General features: G+C 63.4%; 3 protein-coding genes across 5 annotated transcripts; 2 read left to right on the top strand and 1 right to left on the bottom strand.

The window, feature by feature from the left end:
• Positions 1 to 4: 4 nt before the first annotated feature.
• On the bottom strand, positions 5 to 3,255 carry RPL7A (ribosomal protein L7a). The gene is made up of 8 exons (XM_081103305.1): positions 3,183 to 3,255; positions 2,440 to 2,560; positions 1,991 to 2,140; positions 1,364 to 1,504; positions 1,093 to 1,172; positions 660 to 790; positions 280 to 349; positions 5 to 164 (listed from the first exon to the last, which is right to left on the bottom strand). The coding sequence occupies exons 1-8, from the start codon at positions 3,183 to 3,185 to the stop codon at positions 60 to 62; spliced, it is 801 nt and encodes a 266-aa protein (XP_080959431.1). The 5' UTR covers positions 3,186 to 3,255; the 3' UTR covers positions 5 to 59.
• A 99-nt stretch (positions 3,256 to 3,354) lies between these two features.
• MED22 (mediator complex subunit 22) lies at positions 3,355 to 9,465 on the top strand. 2 transcript variants are annotated; one of them, XM_081103982.1, is made up of 5 exons: positions 3,355 to 3,496; positions 3,882 to 4,057; positions 5,754 to 5,834; positions 6,547 to 6,755; positions 8,839 to 9,465. In XM_081103982.1, exons 2-5 carry the CDS (start codon positions 3,935 to 3,937, stop codon positions 9,026 to 9,028), a joined length of 603 nt encoding a protein of 200 aa, XP_080960108.1. In that variant the 5' UTR covers positions 3,355 to 3,496; positions 3,882 to 3,934; the 3' UTR covers positions 9,029 to 9,465. The 2 variants fall into 2 exon arrangements, with proteins under 2 accessions (XP_080960108.1, XP_080960109.1); XM_081103983.1 differs by having other exon boundaries at positions 3,361 to 3,483.
• Positions 9,466 to 10,437: 972 nt separating this feature from the next.
• On the top strand, positions 10,438 to 15,247 carry SURF6 (surfeit 6). 2 transcript variants are annotated; one of them, XM_081102869.1, is made up of 5 exons: positions 10,438 to 10,646; positions 11,176 to 11,379; positions 11,928 to 12,016; positions 13,068 to 13,265; positions 13,389 to 15,247. In XM_081102869.1, the coding sequence occupies exons 1-5, from the start codon at positions 10,553 to 10,555 to the stop codon at positions 13,866 to 13,868; spliced, it is 1,065 nt and encodes a 354-aa protein (XP_080958995.1). In that variant the 5' UTR covers positions 10,438 to 10,552; the 3' UTR covers positions 13,869 to 15,247. The 2 variants fall into 2 exon arrangements, with proteins under 2 accessions (XP_080958995.1, XP_080958996.1); XM_081102870.1 differs by lacking the exon at positions 11,176 to 11,379.
• Positions 15,248 to 15,477: the final 230 nt, after the last annotated feature.

Below are 15,477 nucleotides of genomic sequence, written 5' to 3'. Positions count from 1 at the left end.
GACGCTGGCTGAGGAGAATTTTTATTACTTTTATGTACAGAAAACTCAACAGTGCACACTTAGCCCAGCTTAGTGGCCAGCTCCTTCGCCTTGGCCTTCTCCAGCTTGGCAATGCGAGCCACCGACTTTGGACCCAGGACGTTGCCTCCCCAGTGGCGGCGGATCTGCAAGGACGAGAGCAGAAGTCAGTCTGGCCCAGCGGTTCGTGGTCTGCACGGCTCACGAAGAGCCAGGCAGGCCTCTGGCCGAGGCCTGACTCACCCAGACAGCGCTGCTTACCTCGTCGTATCTGTCGTTGTAGTTGGTCCGGACGGCCTCCACCAGCTTAGCCAGAGCTCCCTTGTCTTCCCTAAGGAGACGGGGACGTGGGTCAGACTGCGGGCCCTTCCAGAGCGGAAATGGGGCCTTGGCTCCAAACACAAGCCTTTTGCCTCAGACACAACATGACCACATGGTTTATTCAGGTGAAGAAATTCGTAACCATCATTGGCAAAGGTTCAGATAAATGTATTTATTCCTTTAAAGCTAGAACATTTGCTCTTTTAAGATAAAATCCAAAGAGATGAAGTGAACTGGGGGGCTGGGGGGCGCAGAGTGGAGGGTGGGAGCAGGCTGTCCCCTACGCACACTTGGGGTTCGGGACCAAGCTGCATACTTACGAGTTAACCTGTGTGAAGGCGACGGTGGTGCAGGTCTTCCTGTGGACGAGGCGCCCCAGCCTGGCCTTCCCCTTGATGATGCAGTAGGGGACCCCCATCTTCCGGCACAGGGCGGGCAGGAAGACCACCAGCTGGAAGACAGCGTTAGCTCAGAGTGTAGTCTGACCAGAAGCGATGACTTAAAAGTTAGCTGGGCAGCAATTGCTCAGGGTTAAAAAGCTCATGTATTTGCACTTCAAGGATTAATTCAGCGAGAAATTCACATCATTGCAAGAGCCACAAGATAAGCTGGATCCCTCGTCAGTACTGTCCTCAAATGAAAAGCTGTCAGCCCACTTAATGTGGCAGACTCGGAAGTAAGCTTTATCTGTAGGTACCGACATGAAGACCCAGTCTCAGTTCAGCAGCCAGCGCTCACACGAGGCCCACGTACCTCGATGGGGTCCACGTCGTGCGCTATCACCACCAGCTGGGCCTTCTTGTTCTCCACCAGGGTGGTGATCGTGTTCACCCCTAGAACACAGCCAGGCTGCATGAGTGGGGTGCATGGCTGCTGTTCACAAAAGCAGCTCTACATCAGGGCCAGCTATGCCTCGGGGTTAAGAGGCTCGACGTACTCTTCAGTGATTGCAGATGAAAAAGCCCGCACCTAACTATTGACCCACCCCCGCCGCTGCCCCCCCTTTAAGGAGAACCCCCCGCACCTGCTCGGAGGACAGGCGGCCTCTTGGTGGGAACATCGCCTTTGCCGGCAGCTTTTTTCTCAGCCCGGGCCAGCAGCCTCTGCTTCTTCTCGTGCTTGGTCTCGGGCCGGTACTTGTGGGCCAGCTTCAGCAGCTGCGTGGCTGGGGAGAAACCACCAGCTTGGGCTCTGGGCCAGTGGTTCTCAGCCTTCCTGATGCCGCGACCCATTAATACCGCTCCTCATGTGGTGGTGACCCCCAACCATAACATTATTTTCGTGGCCACTTCATAACTAATGTTGCTACTGTTATGAATCGTCGTGTAAATATCTGATATGCAGGATATATTTTCATTGTTACAAATTGAACGTAATTAAAGCATAGTGATCAATCACAAACAATATGTATATGTTTTCCGATGGTCTTAGGCGACCCCTGTGAAAGGGTCGTTCGACCCCCAAAGGGGTCGCGACCCACAGCTTGAGAACCGCTGCTCTAGGCTAAGAGCTAACCTTCCTCACTTCGAGTCCGAAGCGTTAGGTGTGAGTTGCACTTCAAGGAGCCTCAGTTATGCCACCTCCAGGGTCTGGAAACCAAACAGGGAGCCCCGAACCCCTCCCAGCGCCGGCTGCCAGCCACAGCACCTACCCGTCTGGCGGTCCAGGGCCTGGGTGAACTGGTTGATGGCAGGCGGCACTTTGAGCCGCTTGTAGAGAATAGCCCTTTGCCGCTGCAGCCGGATGTAGCGGGGCCACTTGACGAAGCGGGTGAGGTCCCTTTTGGGCTGGATGTCCTGTCCTGCGAGGGAAAGGCCGCCCTGAGCGAGGCGCTCACCTGCTTCCCGCCTGGGGCCGCGAGGGCGGGAGCATCAGCGATCTCGGTGGTTCAGCGTCATCACGTCTCGCAGAGCAAACGTCCTCGCATCACATCATCTGCACGCGGCCGCCGCCGCCCCCCGAAGGGGGCAGCTTAGGACCGGGGCCCAGTTTGTAGCCACAAAGCGGCAAACGGGGCGTCCCCACCCCATCGGCAGGACCTGACCCGTCCACGAACGCCGCCCTCCGCGGCAGCCCTGCGTCTCGCCCCTCCTCACTCACCGATGCCGAAGTTCTTGGGCCGCTTCTCGAACAGGGGGTTGACCACCTTCTTGGCCTCCTGCTTCTTCACGACGGCAGGGGCCGGCGCCACCTTCTTCCCCTTGGCCTTCTTCCCCTTCGGCTGCGCAGAGGAAACCCCGTCAGCCTCTGCCCCCAGCTCCCCGGAGGCGCCGGGCTCGGAGGGCCAGACCCCCCTGGGGCAGGGCGGGGCCGGGCCGGGCCCACGCGGCGCGGCAGCGAGCCCGGCTCGTGCATCAGCGATCTTGGTGGTTCGGGCGTCCGCACCGTTGCTCAGATAGCAAATATTCCTTCACATCATCTGCACGAGCCGGGCGGCCACGCTGCTGCGCGGCGCTGCCCCAGGGCTGAGGGCGGAGCTTTAGGACACGGACCCGCGCAGCGGCTCCGTCCACAGCGCTGCACCCCCAACGCGGGGACAGGGGTCCCCTTAGGAGTCCGACCCCAGAAAGAGCAAGGGCGGACTCAGAACCCCTCGCCGAAGGCCCCGCCCCGGGCGGGCTGCGGGCCCAGCCCCGCATTGCGGCGCGGCGCTTGCCGGGTCCTCCTCCCCCGGCCCGGACGCCGGGGAGTCTATCCCGGCCCAATGCCCTCTGTGCCAGGCCGCGCGGGGCTCTCCTCGCTCCGGGCGGTGGAGGGACCCCCGCGCGGCCGAATCCCGAGGAGGATGGCAGCGGATAGAGCCCAGGCCCGGCGCCGACATAATGTATCATGGAAACACTCACCATCTTGGGCGACTGGAGGAGAGAGAAAGGAAAGGGAATTGTGGGAAATATGTATGCGACCTCAAAGATCGCGAGAACTGGAGCCTGCGCGGGATTTCGAATTTAAAGCGACAGCACTCCTTTCGCGGGCCCTTCGGTCGGGGGCGGTGCCTAGAGTAGGGGGTGGATCTGTGTGAGCGGAAGGGGCGTGGAGATGGCGGCGGGACGCTCCGGGTGCTGAGCGGCGCCCGGGAGCCGGCACTTCCCGGGGCTGCTTGCTGGTCCCCAGGCCCATCCTGGCCAGGTGCCCGCCGGGCCCAAGGTGTGCGGACAAGGTGCGGGCATCGGTGCGGCGCGGCGGGGTCGCCGTGTGCCGTGCCCCAGAATGGCGCAGAGACCGCGAGTTGGGTCTTTTGGCCGTGCGCCAGGCCCCGGGCCGAGCGCTGGGGCGCAGGGAGGAAGGGTGGTCCTGACGAGACCCCGGAGCCGGGAGGCTGTGCCCGGCCTGGAACTGGGTGGCGGGGTAGAGTCGCTAGATCCGCTGGGAAAGAGGCGGGGCAGCGATCGGGCGGGGAGCGGCGTGAGACCCGCAGTGCCCGGTGTGCGAGTGCTGCACGGGTTGGTTTGGCAGGAAGGGGGTCCCCGAGAGCTGCACGTTCTCTGGGCCGTGGAGGGTGGGCGGCTGGGGATGGCTCTGCCTACATCAGACTCCGGCCCCAGGTGCTGCCTCGTGGCCCGCGGCCTCTGCTGCCCGCACGGACGGAAGCCCGGCCATGGCCCAGCAGAGAGCCCTGCCGCAGAGCAAGGAGACGCTGCTGCAGTCCTACAACAAGCGGCTGAAGGACGACATCAAGTCCATGATGGACAACTTCACCGAGATCATCAAGACCGCCAAGGTGGGGGGGACAGGAGCCCGGGACTGCCCTGCTCTGGCCCCGCGGGTCCCGGAGCACCCTGGCGGGGGGGGGGGGGGGGGGCGGGGTACAGCTGCAGGGGCCCTTGCCCCCATGCCGAGAACACTTGGGGGCACCAGGGAGTGGACGATGACAGACAGGTCAGCAGACAAACCAGCTAATTACCGGTCCCAGTGAGGCAGCTGTAGGGACTATTCAGATGCCAGCTCAGCCCAGCGGCTTGCCTAGCGGAGGCTTGGACAGGGACTGGCGTCTCAGTGCTTTGGCGCCCCAGTCATAGGGCCCTGGGTGAGTGGATCTGTGTAAAGTGGTTGCCTCGGTGCCTGGAAGGGACCCCCAACATGGTAGCGGTTTCAAGTGAGTGGCGTCAGGAAGAGGAGCTGGGGAAGCCCCCGAGGGGGGTGAGCCGTCAGCGTTGGCTCAGTCGGCTGGATGGGCTGGATCACTTGCCCAAGACCCTTCTGCTAGTAACCGGCAGAGCCAGGGTTGGAGCCCAGGAGGCCTGGCTCCCACCCCTGACGCCAGCCCGTACCTTGGCAACGCCCCTGGGAGGCCCATCCGAGCGGATGGATGGGGCAGCTAATGCCCTGGACTGGCAACAAGGCAGGCCGAGCGGGCAGGCTCCTGATTTACCGTCCGAGACACTGAGCAGGCTCCCTGCCCTGTCCGGCCTCAGGCTTGCCCACCTGCAATCTAGGGAAGGCTGTCCAGGCTTCTGTGAGGAATTTTTTAAATTTACATTATTTTATTTTACTTATTTTTTTTCACCTGAGGGTATTTTCCCATTGGTTTTTAGAGAGAGTGGAAGGGGGAGAGAGAGAAACATCAATGTGAGAGGGACACATTGATTGGTTGCCTCCGGATTGAGCCTGCAGTCGAGGTACGTGCCCTTGACTGGAATGGAACCCAGGACCCTTCGGTCGGAGGGCCAATGCTCTACCCACTGAGCCAGACCAGCCAGGGCTGAGACTTTTGTAAGATGATGATGGTCAAGGGCTTACCACGGTGCCTGGCGCCCAGGAAGTGGTCAGTAAGTGGTCACTTTAAAAAGGTCCTTGTTGCCCTGGCTGGCTTGGCTCAGTGGATAGAGCGCCGGCCTGCGGACTGAAGGGTCCCAGGTTCGATTCCGGTCAAGGGCATGTACCTTGGTTGCGGGCACATCCCCAGTAGGTGTGCAGGAGGCAGCTTATTGATGTTTCTCTCTCATTGATGTTTCTAACTATCCTTCTCCCTTCCTCTCTGTAAAAAGGTCCTTGTTGCCCTGGCCAGGGTGACTCCGTGGGAGCAGCGTCCTGTGTGGTCACATGCCCGGGTGGTGGGGTTTGGTCCCCCGTCAGGGTGTGTGTGAGGGGCCACCGATGGATGTTTCTCTCTCTCCCTCTCCCTTCCTCTCTCTCTGAAATCAATAAAAAGGCATTTTTAAAAAAATAACTCTCTTGACTGACCTGTTCGGTTGACTGAGCGCCGGAGCGGGCTGCAGGCCCCAGACCCACGAGTCCCGGCCAGCCCTCCCGCACCTGGCGCGGCTGTCAGCGCGGCCCGCCTGTCCAGGCGCAGGTGCCCGCCCTCCTCGGAACAAGAGGGAAGCCGACCGTCGCGGGGTCTGGGTGGAAAGAGGCGGGCAGGATGCGGAGTGTGGGCCGCGGGCGCCGGCTAACTGGGTCCCTCCCTGTCCCAGATTGAGGATGAGACCCAGGTGTCCAGGGCCACCCAAGGCGAGCAGGACAATTACGAGATGCACGTGCGAGCCTCCAACATCGTAAGTCACCGCTGCAAGGCCCGGTCCGGGCTCCGGCCCTTGGGGTCCCAGTGCGGAGCCCTCGGGGTCCCAGTGGGGTCTCCTGGGAGGAGGGCTGTCCGTGGCGGCGTGGGAGGGGCGTGGGAGGGGCGGCGTGGGAGCTCTTCCCTGTTGAGAAATTTCCCTGAGATTCGTCACGAGAGCAGAGGCGAGTTTCTGAGTGTAACGGGACCTGCGTTTGGTCCCTTCCGACGCCACAGAACAGCACGTCCATCATTTCCCTGGGTGTGTGCCCACGGATGGAAACAGGACAAGTTCCCACAGGGATCGCCCAGCTGGCAGGGGAGCTGCCCGGAGGAGGGGCGGGGCAGGCGGCTAAGGGGTAGCACTTCCACCTGTGGGCTGGGGTTTTGAGAGGCAGAATGTGCTTGCACAACCTGTGTGATTGGCGATCACACCACCAGCTCAGAGCCAGGGGCCACGCGGGGTCGGGGCTGGGAGCTGAGGGCCCCTGCCGTCTCCCCTGGGCTGCAGTCAGGGGTGGGGGGCGCTGGGGACCCTGTCCTCCCGTAGCTTACCTCGCGGTTCTCTCGCTTCTCACAGCGACCCTGTGAAGGTCACTGCCATAGCCCCACTTTGCAGATGAGGAAACTGAGGCCATGGCTTGCCGGCATCCAGCCCGGGGAGACGGCGCCGCCCCGCCCTCACCTGCCTGCCCTGGCTGTCCCCACAGGTCCGAGCCGGTGAGTCCCTGATGAAGCTGGTGTCCGACCTCAAGCAGTTCCTGATCCTGAACGACTTCCCGTCGGTGAGTGAGGCCATCGACCAGCGCAGCCAGCAGCTCCGGGCGCTGCAGGAGGAGTGCGACCGCAAGCTCACCGCCCTGCGGGACGAGGTCTCCGTCGACCTCTACGAGCTGGAGGAGGAGTACTACTCGTCCAGGTACCAATAGGGCTGGACCCGGACCCGGACCCGGACCGCAGCCCCGGCAGCCCCCAAGGTCCTGCTTTTCCAAACCCTGCTGGTCCCGCAGCAGAGCCCGGGCCGGCTTCAGAGCGCGCCTCCCGGTCAGAGCGTTCGACCACAGACACTTCCCACCGTCCCCCGGGCCCTGGGGTGAAACAAACGCACAGAACTTCCAGGCTTGGGAGGCCAGAGCCAGCGGTCCTGCCCGGGTGCCGCTGCCTCTCTTTGGACCTGTCTGCTCCCTTTAAACCTTCCTGTCCGAGGCTGGGCTGGTTCCTCATGGCCGCCCAGGCTATGCCCAGGTGCCACTGCTTGCCCACGGAGGCGATTCCGTGTGGGCATCACCAGGCGCCCATGGAGGTGCGGGTGCCGGGGTCCCGGGAAGGAGGAGGGGACCAAGTAGAGGGGGGCTCAGCCTTGTCCACAGCGCCCCCTCCATGCCAGGCCCAGGCTGTGCGCAGGGATACAGCGGTGGGCGCGACCCATCACCCAGCCCTCGTGGGGCCACTGAGAATCCTGAAACCTGAGGCCTTTGAGAAATCCTAGTCCAAGTGCAACTTATGCGGGGGAACCGAGGCTGGGGGGCCTTACCCCTCCGTTCCCGTTAGCTGGTCCCGCAGACATGGAGTCCGGGCCCTGGTGCTCTCGCAGACAGCTGCCCCTCCCGAGGCAGGTTCTATACGCCCCTTGCTGCCCCATGGGAGCCAGGCAGGGGCCACGGATGCCCAGAGCCAGCGTGCTCTGTGGTCTGGGGCGTGGTTCCCTGCCTTGGGTTCAGTGTCACTTGCATGGTCCTGCCCAGCTGGAGTGGTTCTAGACTTTTCCAGTGTCTGGGGCCGCCCCTGGTCCCTGAGACCCATCAGCTCAGCAGACTTGTGGCAGTTGCCTCCTAACACACCGGCCTTCAGAGAAAAGTCCTGAGTGGGTCCCCGTGGGGGAGCTCAGACCCCGCTGGGACATGGCCCACAGCCACACTGGTTTTGCAGAGTCCCTTCACGGACCCAGCATCCCTAATGGCCAGGCCTCTGGCCAGAGCAGCTCCAGGGCAGCGATTCAGCCCTGCCCCTTAGGGTGAGGGCCCAGAGGAGCGGACCTGCCCCAGGTCACTGGGCGGGGCCTGAGCGCCAGGCTTCCCCACCTGCCCGTCAGCCTGGGGTTCACCCCAGGGGTTCCAGGCCTGCCTGCTGGTCCCGCCAGCGTCCCTGGGCCCTCGGGAGGCTGAGTTCCTCCCTTGTCTGTGATGCCCGGGGCGGGCTGGTACCCTCCCTGCTTATCCCTGGCATGCGCAGCCCCCTCCACCCTCCGCAGCCCCGCTCGCCCACCTCCACGCTTGCTCTGCCGCTTTCCACTCATGATTTGCTGTCTTCCTCTCCCTCTGCTGTCCTTGGACACTGCTCTGTGACCTGGATGGTTTCTGAGACTGAGCGCTGAGGGTGGGAGCGAGGGAGCAGCCACAGGCAGGGAGGGAGCAGCCACAGGAAGGGCAGGACGGTGCGGCGAAGGGGCCGTCAGCTCCATACCCGTGAGCCATGCTCTTCCCCTGCACCCCACTCGGTCCTCCACAGCGTGTTGGAGAGGTGGGGTACAGGACGAACACCAGGGCCTCTTCCTGTCACCCGTCCAGGCTCCGTCCCAGCCAAGGGCAGACCCGGAAGTAAGATGGGGTCTCTGCCTCAGGATTCTGGCCAAGTGCAGGAGCCGTGGGCTCTGGATGCTGGCTGCCACTACCGGTGAGGCTGTCGCGCCCCGGCAGGATGGGGTGGCAGCAGGGGCAGGACAGCCAGGTGACCCTCAGACGGGGCAGACACCTGCTCGATCAGCGGAGGGACCTGCCTGGCTGGTCCTGGACAGCCCTCCCTTTCCCTTTGGGATGCGAAGGACCCTGGCACTGGGGGTCCCCGTGGGCCTCCCACCCAGCCAGGCCTGCTTGAAGGAGCGCCTGCCCAGAGGGGAGAGGCAGGTGTGGGTCCGGTCTGTTTTCTTAACTCTGCTCCTGTGTCGCTCTCCCTCCCTGCCCTCTGCCTGCTCCTGTCTCCCTGGGCTTCTGGTGGTGGAAAAGCTCCAGTCTCCGCGAAGCTAACGATCTGCCTCTGTGCGAAGCGTACTGGAGGCTGGACCTCGACACAGACGCTGCCGATGGCCTCGCGGCCCCCCTGCGGGCCTCCCCAGAGCCCAGCGCTGGCCCCCTGCAGCCCGCCGCCCCTGCCCACTCCCACGCTAGCGGGCCTGGCCCCACAGAGCGTGCCTGAGCCTCCGCTCTCTCCACCAGCCCAGGGATCTTAGCAACAAAATCTGGCGCCCCGCTCGGCCTTGGCTGCTGCTGGGGAGCGGCTGTGGCCTCCTTGGGAACCCCAAAGGGACAGCCCCCCCAGGAGTGTGGAGGGAGAGTAGATCCCCCCATTTCCAGAGTGGCCCACTCTTCCTCCAGGCACCTCTGTTCACTACCTTCCGGGCTGCTGCTGGGACCTGAGCCTGCTGTTTAACGTGGGGAGGGGCGCTGGGTGGACAGTCCTGGTCCACACCTGGCCCCTGTGCAGCCACCGTGCCACCTCGCCCGGGGCCCCTGCAGAGCTGGGGCTGGGGGGGGTTCACACGGGAGCCGGCGCGGGCTCCTTCCTGGCTCTTTGGTACACATCCTGGTTCATTGTGTGCGAGACGGTTGAATAAAGACAGCACTGCCCTTCGGCTTTGGTCAGTTCTTCCTTGCTCACACCTGACCGCCTGGATCCCCTCCATCTCCCAGTGGCCATGGGTCCTGGCTGCATACCCCGCCCAGCACTGCCTGGGCCCCGGATCCTTGATGTGAATGAATGAATGAAACACTGGTCCCTTCTAGTCCTCACTGCACCCAAGTCTGTGGTGACCGGCACTTCAGGGAGGAGTGGCCATGGGCTTGGAAGGGGGCGATGGGGCCACGGAGCCGGGAGGCAAAGGGCAGCAATCAGTACTCAACCCACAGAACCAGAGGCCCAGTGCCACTGCCAGGTCACCTGAGAAAGTGGGGGGGGGGTGCACAGCTGACCCATCTCAGGTCCCAGAGACCCCCACGGCCAAGCAGAGGCAGCAGCCCCTCGGGTGGCAGCCTGGGCCTAGCTCCTGCTGGGGGGGGGGTGGTGCGGGGAGTTGCCCCCCCTTTGCGTGACCCCCATTGGCAGGATGGGTGGCGACCTCTTCCCGCAGCATTTTAGTTGCGGAATAACGTGCTGAACCACGAGGGGAGAAAAAGATTTCAACCAAGAGGAGTGCGTGTGGGGGACGGGGGGGAGGAGCGGCCGTCCAGCCCTTGCCCCGAGCACCGCCCGCGCCGTCGTCAGCTCATCGCCGGCCGCCCCCGGAGCGCGAGGCGGTGCCGGCCTAGTGCTGCCGCCCGGCCCGGGGAGCGCCTGCGGGGCGCGGGGCGCGGGGCGCGGGGCTGCGAGGCCGGGCCTGGGGGTGACCCACGCCCGCCCGCCCCCTAGTGCCGCGGAGGCCACGCCCACGGGCCCCGCTCCGCCCACGGCCCACAATGCCCTGTGCCCCGCCCCGCGGGCCGCTTCCGGTGGAGCCAGGCGTGGCGAATCGAGCACCGCGCGGGGGCGGCTCGGCGCTCGACTGGCAGCGCCTGCGCACGTGGTGTTCCCGGCGAGCGGCGCCGCGGCCGCGACCTGGGTTGCTTAGCGTCGCGCGGGCGGGGGACCGGGTGTGAGTCGGAGGGGAGACCGGCACTGACGTAGGGCGCTGCGCCCCCGTGCCCCGGAGCAGCACCCCGAGGGAGCCCCCCCGAGCCTCCGGCCATGGCTTCCCTGCTCGCCAAGGACGCCTATCTGCAGAGCCTGGCCAGCAAGATCTGCGCCCGGCCCGGCCCCGAGCCGCACCAGCGCAAGTCGGGTAAGCGCAGCGCGCGGGACCGGGAGGGCTTCGGAGGGGGTGCCCCCGCCCCCCCGCCCTGCCGCGGCCTGCACCGCCCCGCACCCCGAGGAGCCGTGGGGTGGACTAGACACGTGTGTGCGTGACACGAGCGGGTAACATACTAACAGGAAGTACAAGTGGTGTTTAAAGTCCCCGGTGTTCCCTGGTCGTCGGGCGCCGCAGCCGGGGGCCCGAGGGTTTCAGCGCCATCTGCCCACCTGCTGCGTCACTTGAATGACGTTGTGATGAATGTCCTCGAGGCGAAATCTTGGTGTGAACCCGGCATGAATCTCACTGCCGGGCCCAGTGTGGGCAAGTGGGCCAGGGTTCTGATACGCGCGGCCAGTCTAGGAAGTTTGTGGTTCTGAGCCCCACGGGTAAGGATCACGGGATCCTTCATCCTGGTCCGCCGTGGGCATCCTCCTGGGATCAGAGCCTTTGCAAGTCCGCCTGCCGATTGAACGGGCCACAGACTGGGACCGCATCACTGCCTCCTTTTGTATTCCAGGGGGCAAAGCTCAGGGCTCAGAAGCTGCCGGGCCCCCCAAAAAGAAGAGGAAGAGGGCACAGAAGAAACCCCGGGAGCAGAGGGAGAAGGCTGTGGAGTCCAAGGCCCAGGCCCTGGGGGAGAAGCCTCGGGCAGCTTCCCAGGCCAGGAAGCCCTTGGCAGCCAAGCAGGAGAGGGCCTCTGGCTCCTCCGGGGTCCCTGCAGGTGAGGAGCTCCAGGACGCTGGGCAGGGCCAGCTGGGATCCATGCAGACATGCTCCCCTCTAGTAAGAAAAGGTGGTGTCAGGCACACTGGGGTGACTAACGGAGGGGGGGCTCCCCTTTCCAAAGAGCGGGCTTTCAGAGGCCCTGTGGGCAGAGGGCATCCCAGGGAGTGCACGGTGGTTCCAGGACTTGGTGCAGGGCAAGGCTGTGAGGACCTAGAACAGCGTGGCTTTGAGCGTATTGCTGCCCTCAAGTATCTGCAGGGGCGTCCTGAATGCTGACAGGGGAAGCACAGGCTGCAGGAGTTGATGGGATGGAAGGTGGGTTTGGCTTGACCCGCAGGAAGGTTTTGTCATCACACACAAGCATGTCCTGACCCTGCCTGAGGATCCGGGGGCCCATCCAGGCTGAAGAGGTGGTGCAATGTATTAGAACTGCCCTGCAGATCCGTCACCGGCCACCAGGGGAGGCAGTGCGTGGAGGCCGGGCTTTGAAGCCGGGCCCTGGGGAGGGGAGCCTCTTTCAGTTCTCTGATTCCTTCCTTGCAGATGGCCCGGCCACGGAGTCTGACTCCCTCTTTGCCCTGGATGTTCTGCGGCAGCGGCTGCATGAGAAGATCCAGGAGGCCCGGGGCCAGGTAGGTGGGGGAGCGCTCGGGGGCCAGGAGCAGCGTGTTTGCTGCAGTGGTTTCCCCCTCTGCCTGGAGAGGAGGTGCGCTCTGCGGGGTCGGCCCCCAGCTCTGCCGGCCACTGTGGGCCTGAGCCGCGTTTCAGGGACATGCGGGGCTGACAGGAGGGGCTCAGCGGCTCCGTTCTGAAAGAGGCCGGGTGTTCTTGTCTCGGGGAGCCTCAGTCCCCAGGGTCACCTGCCTTTTGCTGGCCTAGGAGAAGCTAGGCTCCTTCCCCCCGGGATGCCGCCTGTGCTGAACACACACTGGTGGCACTTCCGTCCATCGGAGTGTCCCGGCAGCGTGAGGTAGGCGGGGCCTGGGATGAGGTGACCTGCCCAGTGACGCCACAGCAAAGGCGGAGACCGAACCAGCCTCAGCCTCTCTGAATGGCATCGTTCGCCCTCTGGCTCGGCCGCCACTGCCCTGGTGCTGGGGACCTCCCCGGGCCTCTTGCTGTGTGGGGACAGCCCCCCCTTCTTTCCCCACTGCCCTGGGCAAGCCCAGGGCTAGTTCCTAGAGGTGAGTCAGCTCCAGGCCCTGCCTTCCTGCCGTGGGGCCTGGGTAGTCAGTCGGTCTGGGCCCTCGTGTTGGTGGGGGGGGGGGGGGGGGAGGAGGGTGAAGCAGAGCTTGGGCCTGTCCCACAGAACAGTGCCGTGGTCGGCACAGGCGCCGATCCGAGCGGACGCCGGGGGCTGTGTGGCCTTGGCCCAGCCACCTGCCCCACGTGTCTGTACAGAGGTGGACGGCAGATGCCGAGTCGGGTCTCGGGAAGATTTGGTGAAACTGAGTCTGTAAAGCACCCCGGTCATTGCCTGGGACCTGGAAGCTGTGGTTCTTACTTGGGGGTCCCCTTGTCCCTCTGGGGTCGGTCGCATTTTGGGTGACAGGTCATCTCAGAGTCAGACAGTCAGTGGACCCTGGTCCTGCACAGGGGTTCCCTCCCGAGCCCCTGCCCTGGTCCCACGCACGGGGCTTGGCCGGAAGTGGGGAGAACCGCGAACAGGCTTTCCCTCTCCAGGGCGGCACCAAGGAGCTGTCCCCCGCCGCGTTGGAGAAGAGACGGCGGCGGCGGCAGGAGCGGGACCGGAAGAAGAGGAAGCGGCGGGAGCTGAGGGCGAAGGCGGCAGAGGCCGCGGGGCCCGTGGAGGCTGCGGAGCCGGCCCCCGAGGCGCCCGGCCAGGAGGCGCCGGGCCAGGCGGGGCTGCTGTTCAACCAGGTGAGGGCCGGTGCGTGTCCCCGGGGCTGCGGCTGCGGGTCGGGTCCCTGGGGCTGCGGGTCCGGGTCCCCGGGGCTGCGGGTGGGAGCCGGCGGTGACGCCCCTGGTCCCCCGCTCCCCGAGGTGGAGGTGGGCGGCGAGGAGCCGGCCGGCAGGGCCCAGCGCCGGAGGGAGAAGCGGCAGAAGCTGAAGGGGAACCTGCCGCCGCTGACGGGCAGGAACTACCGGCAGCTGCTGGAGCGGCTGCAGGCGCGGCGGGAGCGGCTGGAGGCGCTGCGGGAGCAGGACGCGGGGCGGGCGCGGGCGCTGGAGAGCAAGATGCAGTGGACGACGGCGCTGTACCGGGCCGAGGGCGTGCGGGTCCGCGACGACGAGCGCCTGCTGCAGGCGGCGCTGAAGCGCAAGGAGAAGCGGCGGGCCCAGCGGCAGCGCCGGTGGGAGAAGCGCACGGCGCACGTGGTGGAGAAGATGCAGCGGCGGCAGGCGCACCGCCGCCAGAACCTGCGCCGGAAGAAGGCGGCCAGGGCCGAGCGGCGCCTGGAGAAGGCCCGCAAGAAGGGCCGGGTCCTGCCGCAGGACCTGGAGCGGGCCGGCCTGGCCTGAGGGCGCCTGGCGGCTCCCCCCTGGCCCCCAGCCCCCAGCCCGTGCGCACTCACACTCATCACAGGCTGGGTCACGTGGGCGAGGGAGAAGTTACTGAGAACAGGAGCCCAGGCCCCAGGGGAGGGGTGGACCAGATGGGCCCCCGCCTTCTCTTGTGACTCCGGGAACTCCCCCCTCCCCCCCAAGCGTGCAGGCTGAGGGGCGAGGGAGCAGCGAGGAGGTTCACAGGAGCAGGAAGGAAAGGCCTTGGTGGCTGCCGGCGTCACTTGGAAGCGACAAAAACCCAGGATGGAGCTGACAGCTGGTCACTGGGGGAAGGGAAGGCGGTGACCTCGGGTGGGACTGGAATGGCATTGTTCTATTTGTAAGAAGGGTGAGAATTAGAGTTCAAGGTAAACATGCACATTAAGAATCCTAACAGCCCAGCCCAGCGGGTGTGGGTGTGGCTCAGTGGTTGCCCATCAACCTATGAACCGGGAGGTCATGGTTCAGTTCCCGGTCAGGGCTCATGCCCAGGTTGCAGGAGGCAGCCTAGCAATGATTCTTATTATTGCTGTTTCTATCTCCCTCCCTCTGAAATCAACAAAAACATTTAAATATATATATATTCATTTCAGAGAGAGAAACATCAGTGATGAGAGAATCATTGATGGGCTGCCTCCTGCATGCCCCCCACTGGGGATCGCGCCTGCAATCGGGGTATGTGCCCTTAATCTGAATTGATCCCGGGACCCTTCAGTCCGCAGGCCAACTCTATCCACTGAGCCAAACCAGCTAGGGCAATAAAAATGTATTTTCAAATAGAAAAGGGTGTTTCTTCATCTTTATGTAAATAAATGATACCATTTGGACGTGAAAATTCAAGTATTGAAGGTTAAGTTTATTCAGTATATAAACACAAAGTTGATCCTATTGGGTGGGGAGGGAAAAGACGGTTAAGTACACAGAGAATGAGTCCGTGTCATAACTCATGAAAGGGCATTAATATCACATTGTTTAAGCAAATAGAGGATGAAAGGTTTATGAAATTATGACTAACAATTTTCCACTGGATTAAAGTTCGAATGTTTTTTGGTTTTTTAAAATTGATTCTTAGGGAGGAAAGGAGAGCGAGAGAGAGAGACATCAATGAGAGAGAAACATCAATTGGCTGCCTCCTGCATGGCCCCCACCAGGGATGGAAGCTGAAACCTGGGCATGTGTCCTGATGGGGAATCGAACCGGTGACCTTTGGTGCATGGGTTGGTGTTTAACAACTGAGTCTTAATACCTGCCAGGCTAAACTCCAGATCTTTCAAATTATTGAAAAAAAAAAAAATGAAACCACACAGGGTAAGGTCCTCCTCCGCTATTAAAAACAAGAAATAAAAATACCTTCATTGAGCTAAGAGTAACAATCGTAGCTGTAACTGAAAAGGTCTTCAATGTACTTATGAAGGCACCCAGGCTGGAGACGGTGGGGGAGTGGGGTGAGGCGAGCAGGGCGAAACCCTGGGCTTGGTTCTGAGAGCAGGGAAGCCACCGATGGGGCCGCTGTGTCCCTCGGTTGTCCTGTCCGTAAAATATCGCCAGCCCCAGCGGTGGTGCGCCAGCGGAAGGTCTGGGACTG

Source organism: Myotis nattereri, assembly GCF_964212035.1.
Source record: "Myotis nattereri genome assembly, chromosome: 12".
NCBI lineage: Eukaryota > Metazoa > Chordata > Mammalia > Chiroptera > Vespertilionidae > Myotis > Myotis nattereri.
The sequence above is the reverse complement of the archived record's forward strand: the minus strand, read 5'-3'. Positions and strand labels throughout refer to the sequence as shown.

What these genes read in the sequence shown, in the direction of transcription:
- RPL7A (XM_081103305.1), bottom strand. An exon ending in ACGACGTGGACCCCATCGAG is followed by an intron (nt 791 to 1,092) that starts GTACGTGGGCCT and finishes GCTGTCTTCCAG; the next exon opens with CTGGTGGTCTTCCTGCCCGC. An exon ending in ACAACGACAGATACGACGAG is followed by an intron (nt 165 to 279) that starts GTAAGCAGCGCT and finishes TCGTCCTTGCAG; the next exon opens with ATCCGCCGCCACTGGGGAGG.
- MED22 (XM_081103982.1), top strand. Translation starts at nt 3,935, where the DNA reads ATGGCCCAGCAGAGAGCCCTGCCGCAGAGCAAGGAGACGCTGCTGCAG. An exon ending in AGATCATCAAGACCGCCAAG is followed by an intron (nt 4,058 to 5,753) that starts GTGGGGGGGACA and finishes TCCCTGTCCCAG; the next exon opens with ATTGAGGATGAGACCCAGGT. An exon ending in GAGGAGTACTACTCGTCCAG is followed by an intron (nt 6,756 to 8,838) that starts GTACCAATAGGG and finishes GTGGTGGAAAAG; the next exon opens with CTCCAGTCTCCGCGAAGCTA.
- SURF6 (XM_081102869.1), top strand. Translation starts at nt 10,553, where the DNA reads ATGGCTTCCCTGCTCGCCAAGGACGCCTATCTGCAGAGCCTGGCCAGC. An exon ending in GCCGCACCAGCGCAAGTCGG is followed by an intron (nt 10,647 to 11,175) that starts GTAAGCGCAGCG and finishes TTTGTATTCCAG; the next exon opens with GGGGCAAAGCTCAGGGCTCA. An exon ending in CTCCTCCGGGGTCCCTGCAG is followed by an intron (nt 11,380 to 11,927) that starts GTGAGGAGCTCC and finishes CCTTCCTTGCAG; the next exon opens with ATGGCCCGGCCACGGAGTCT.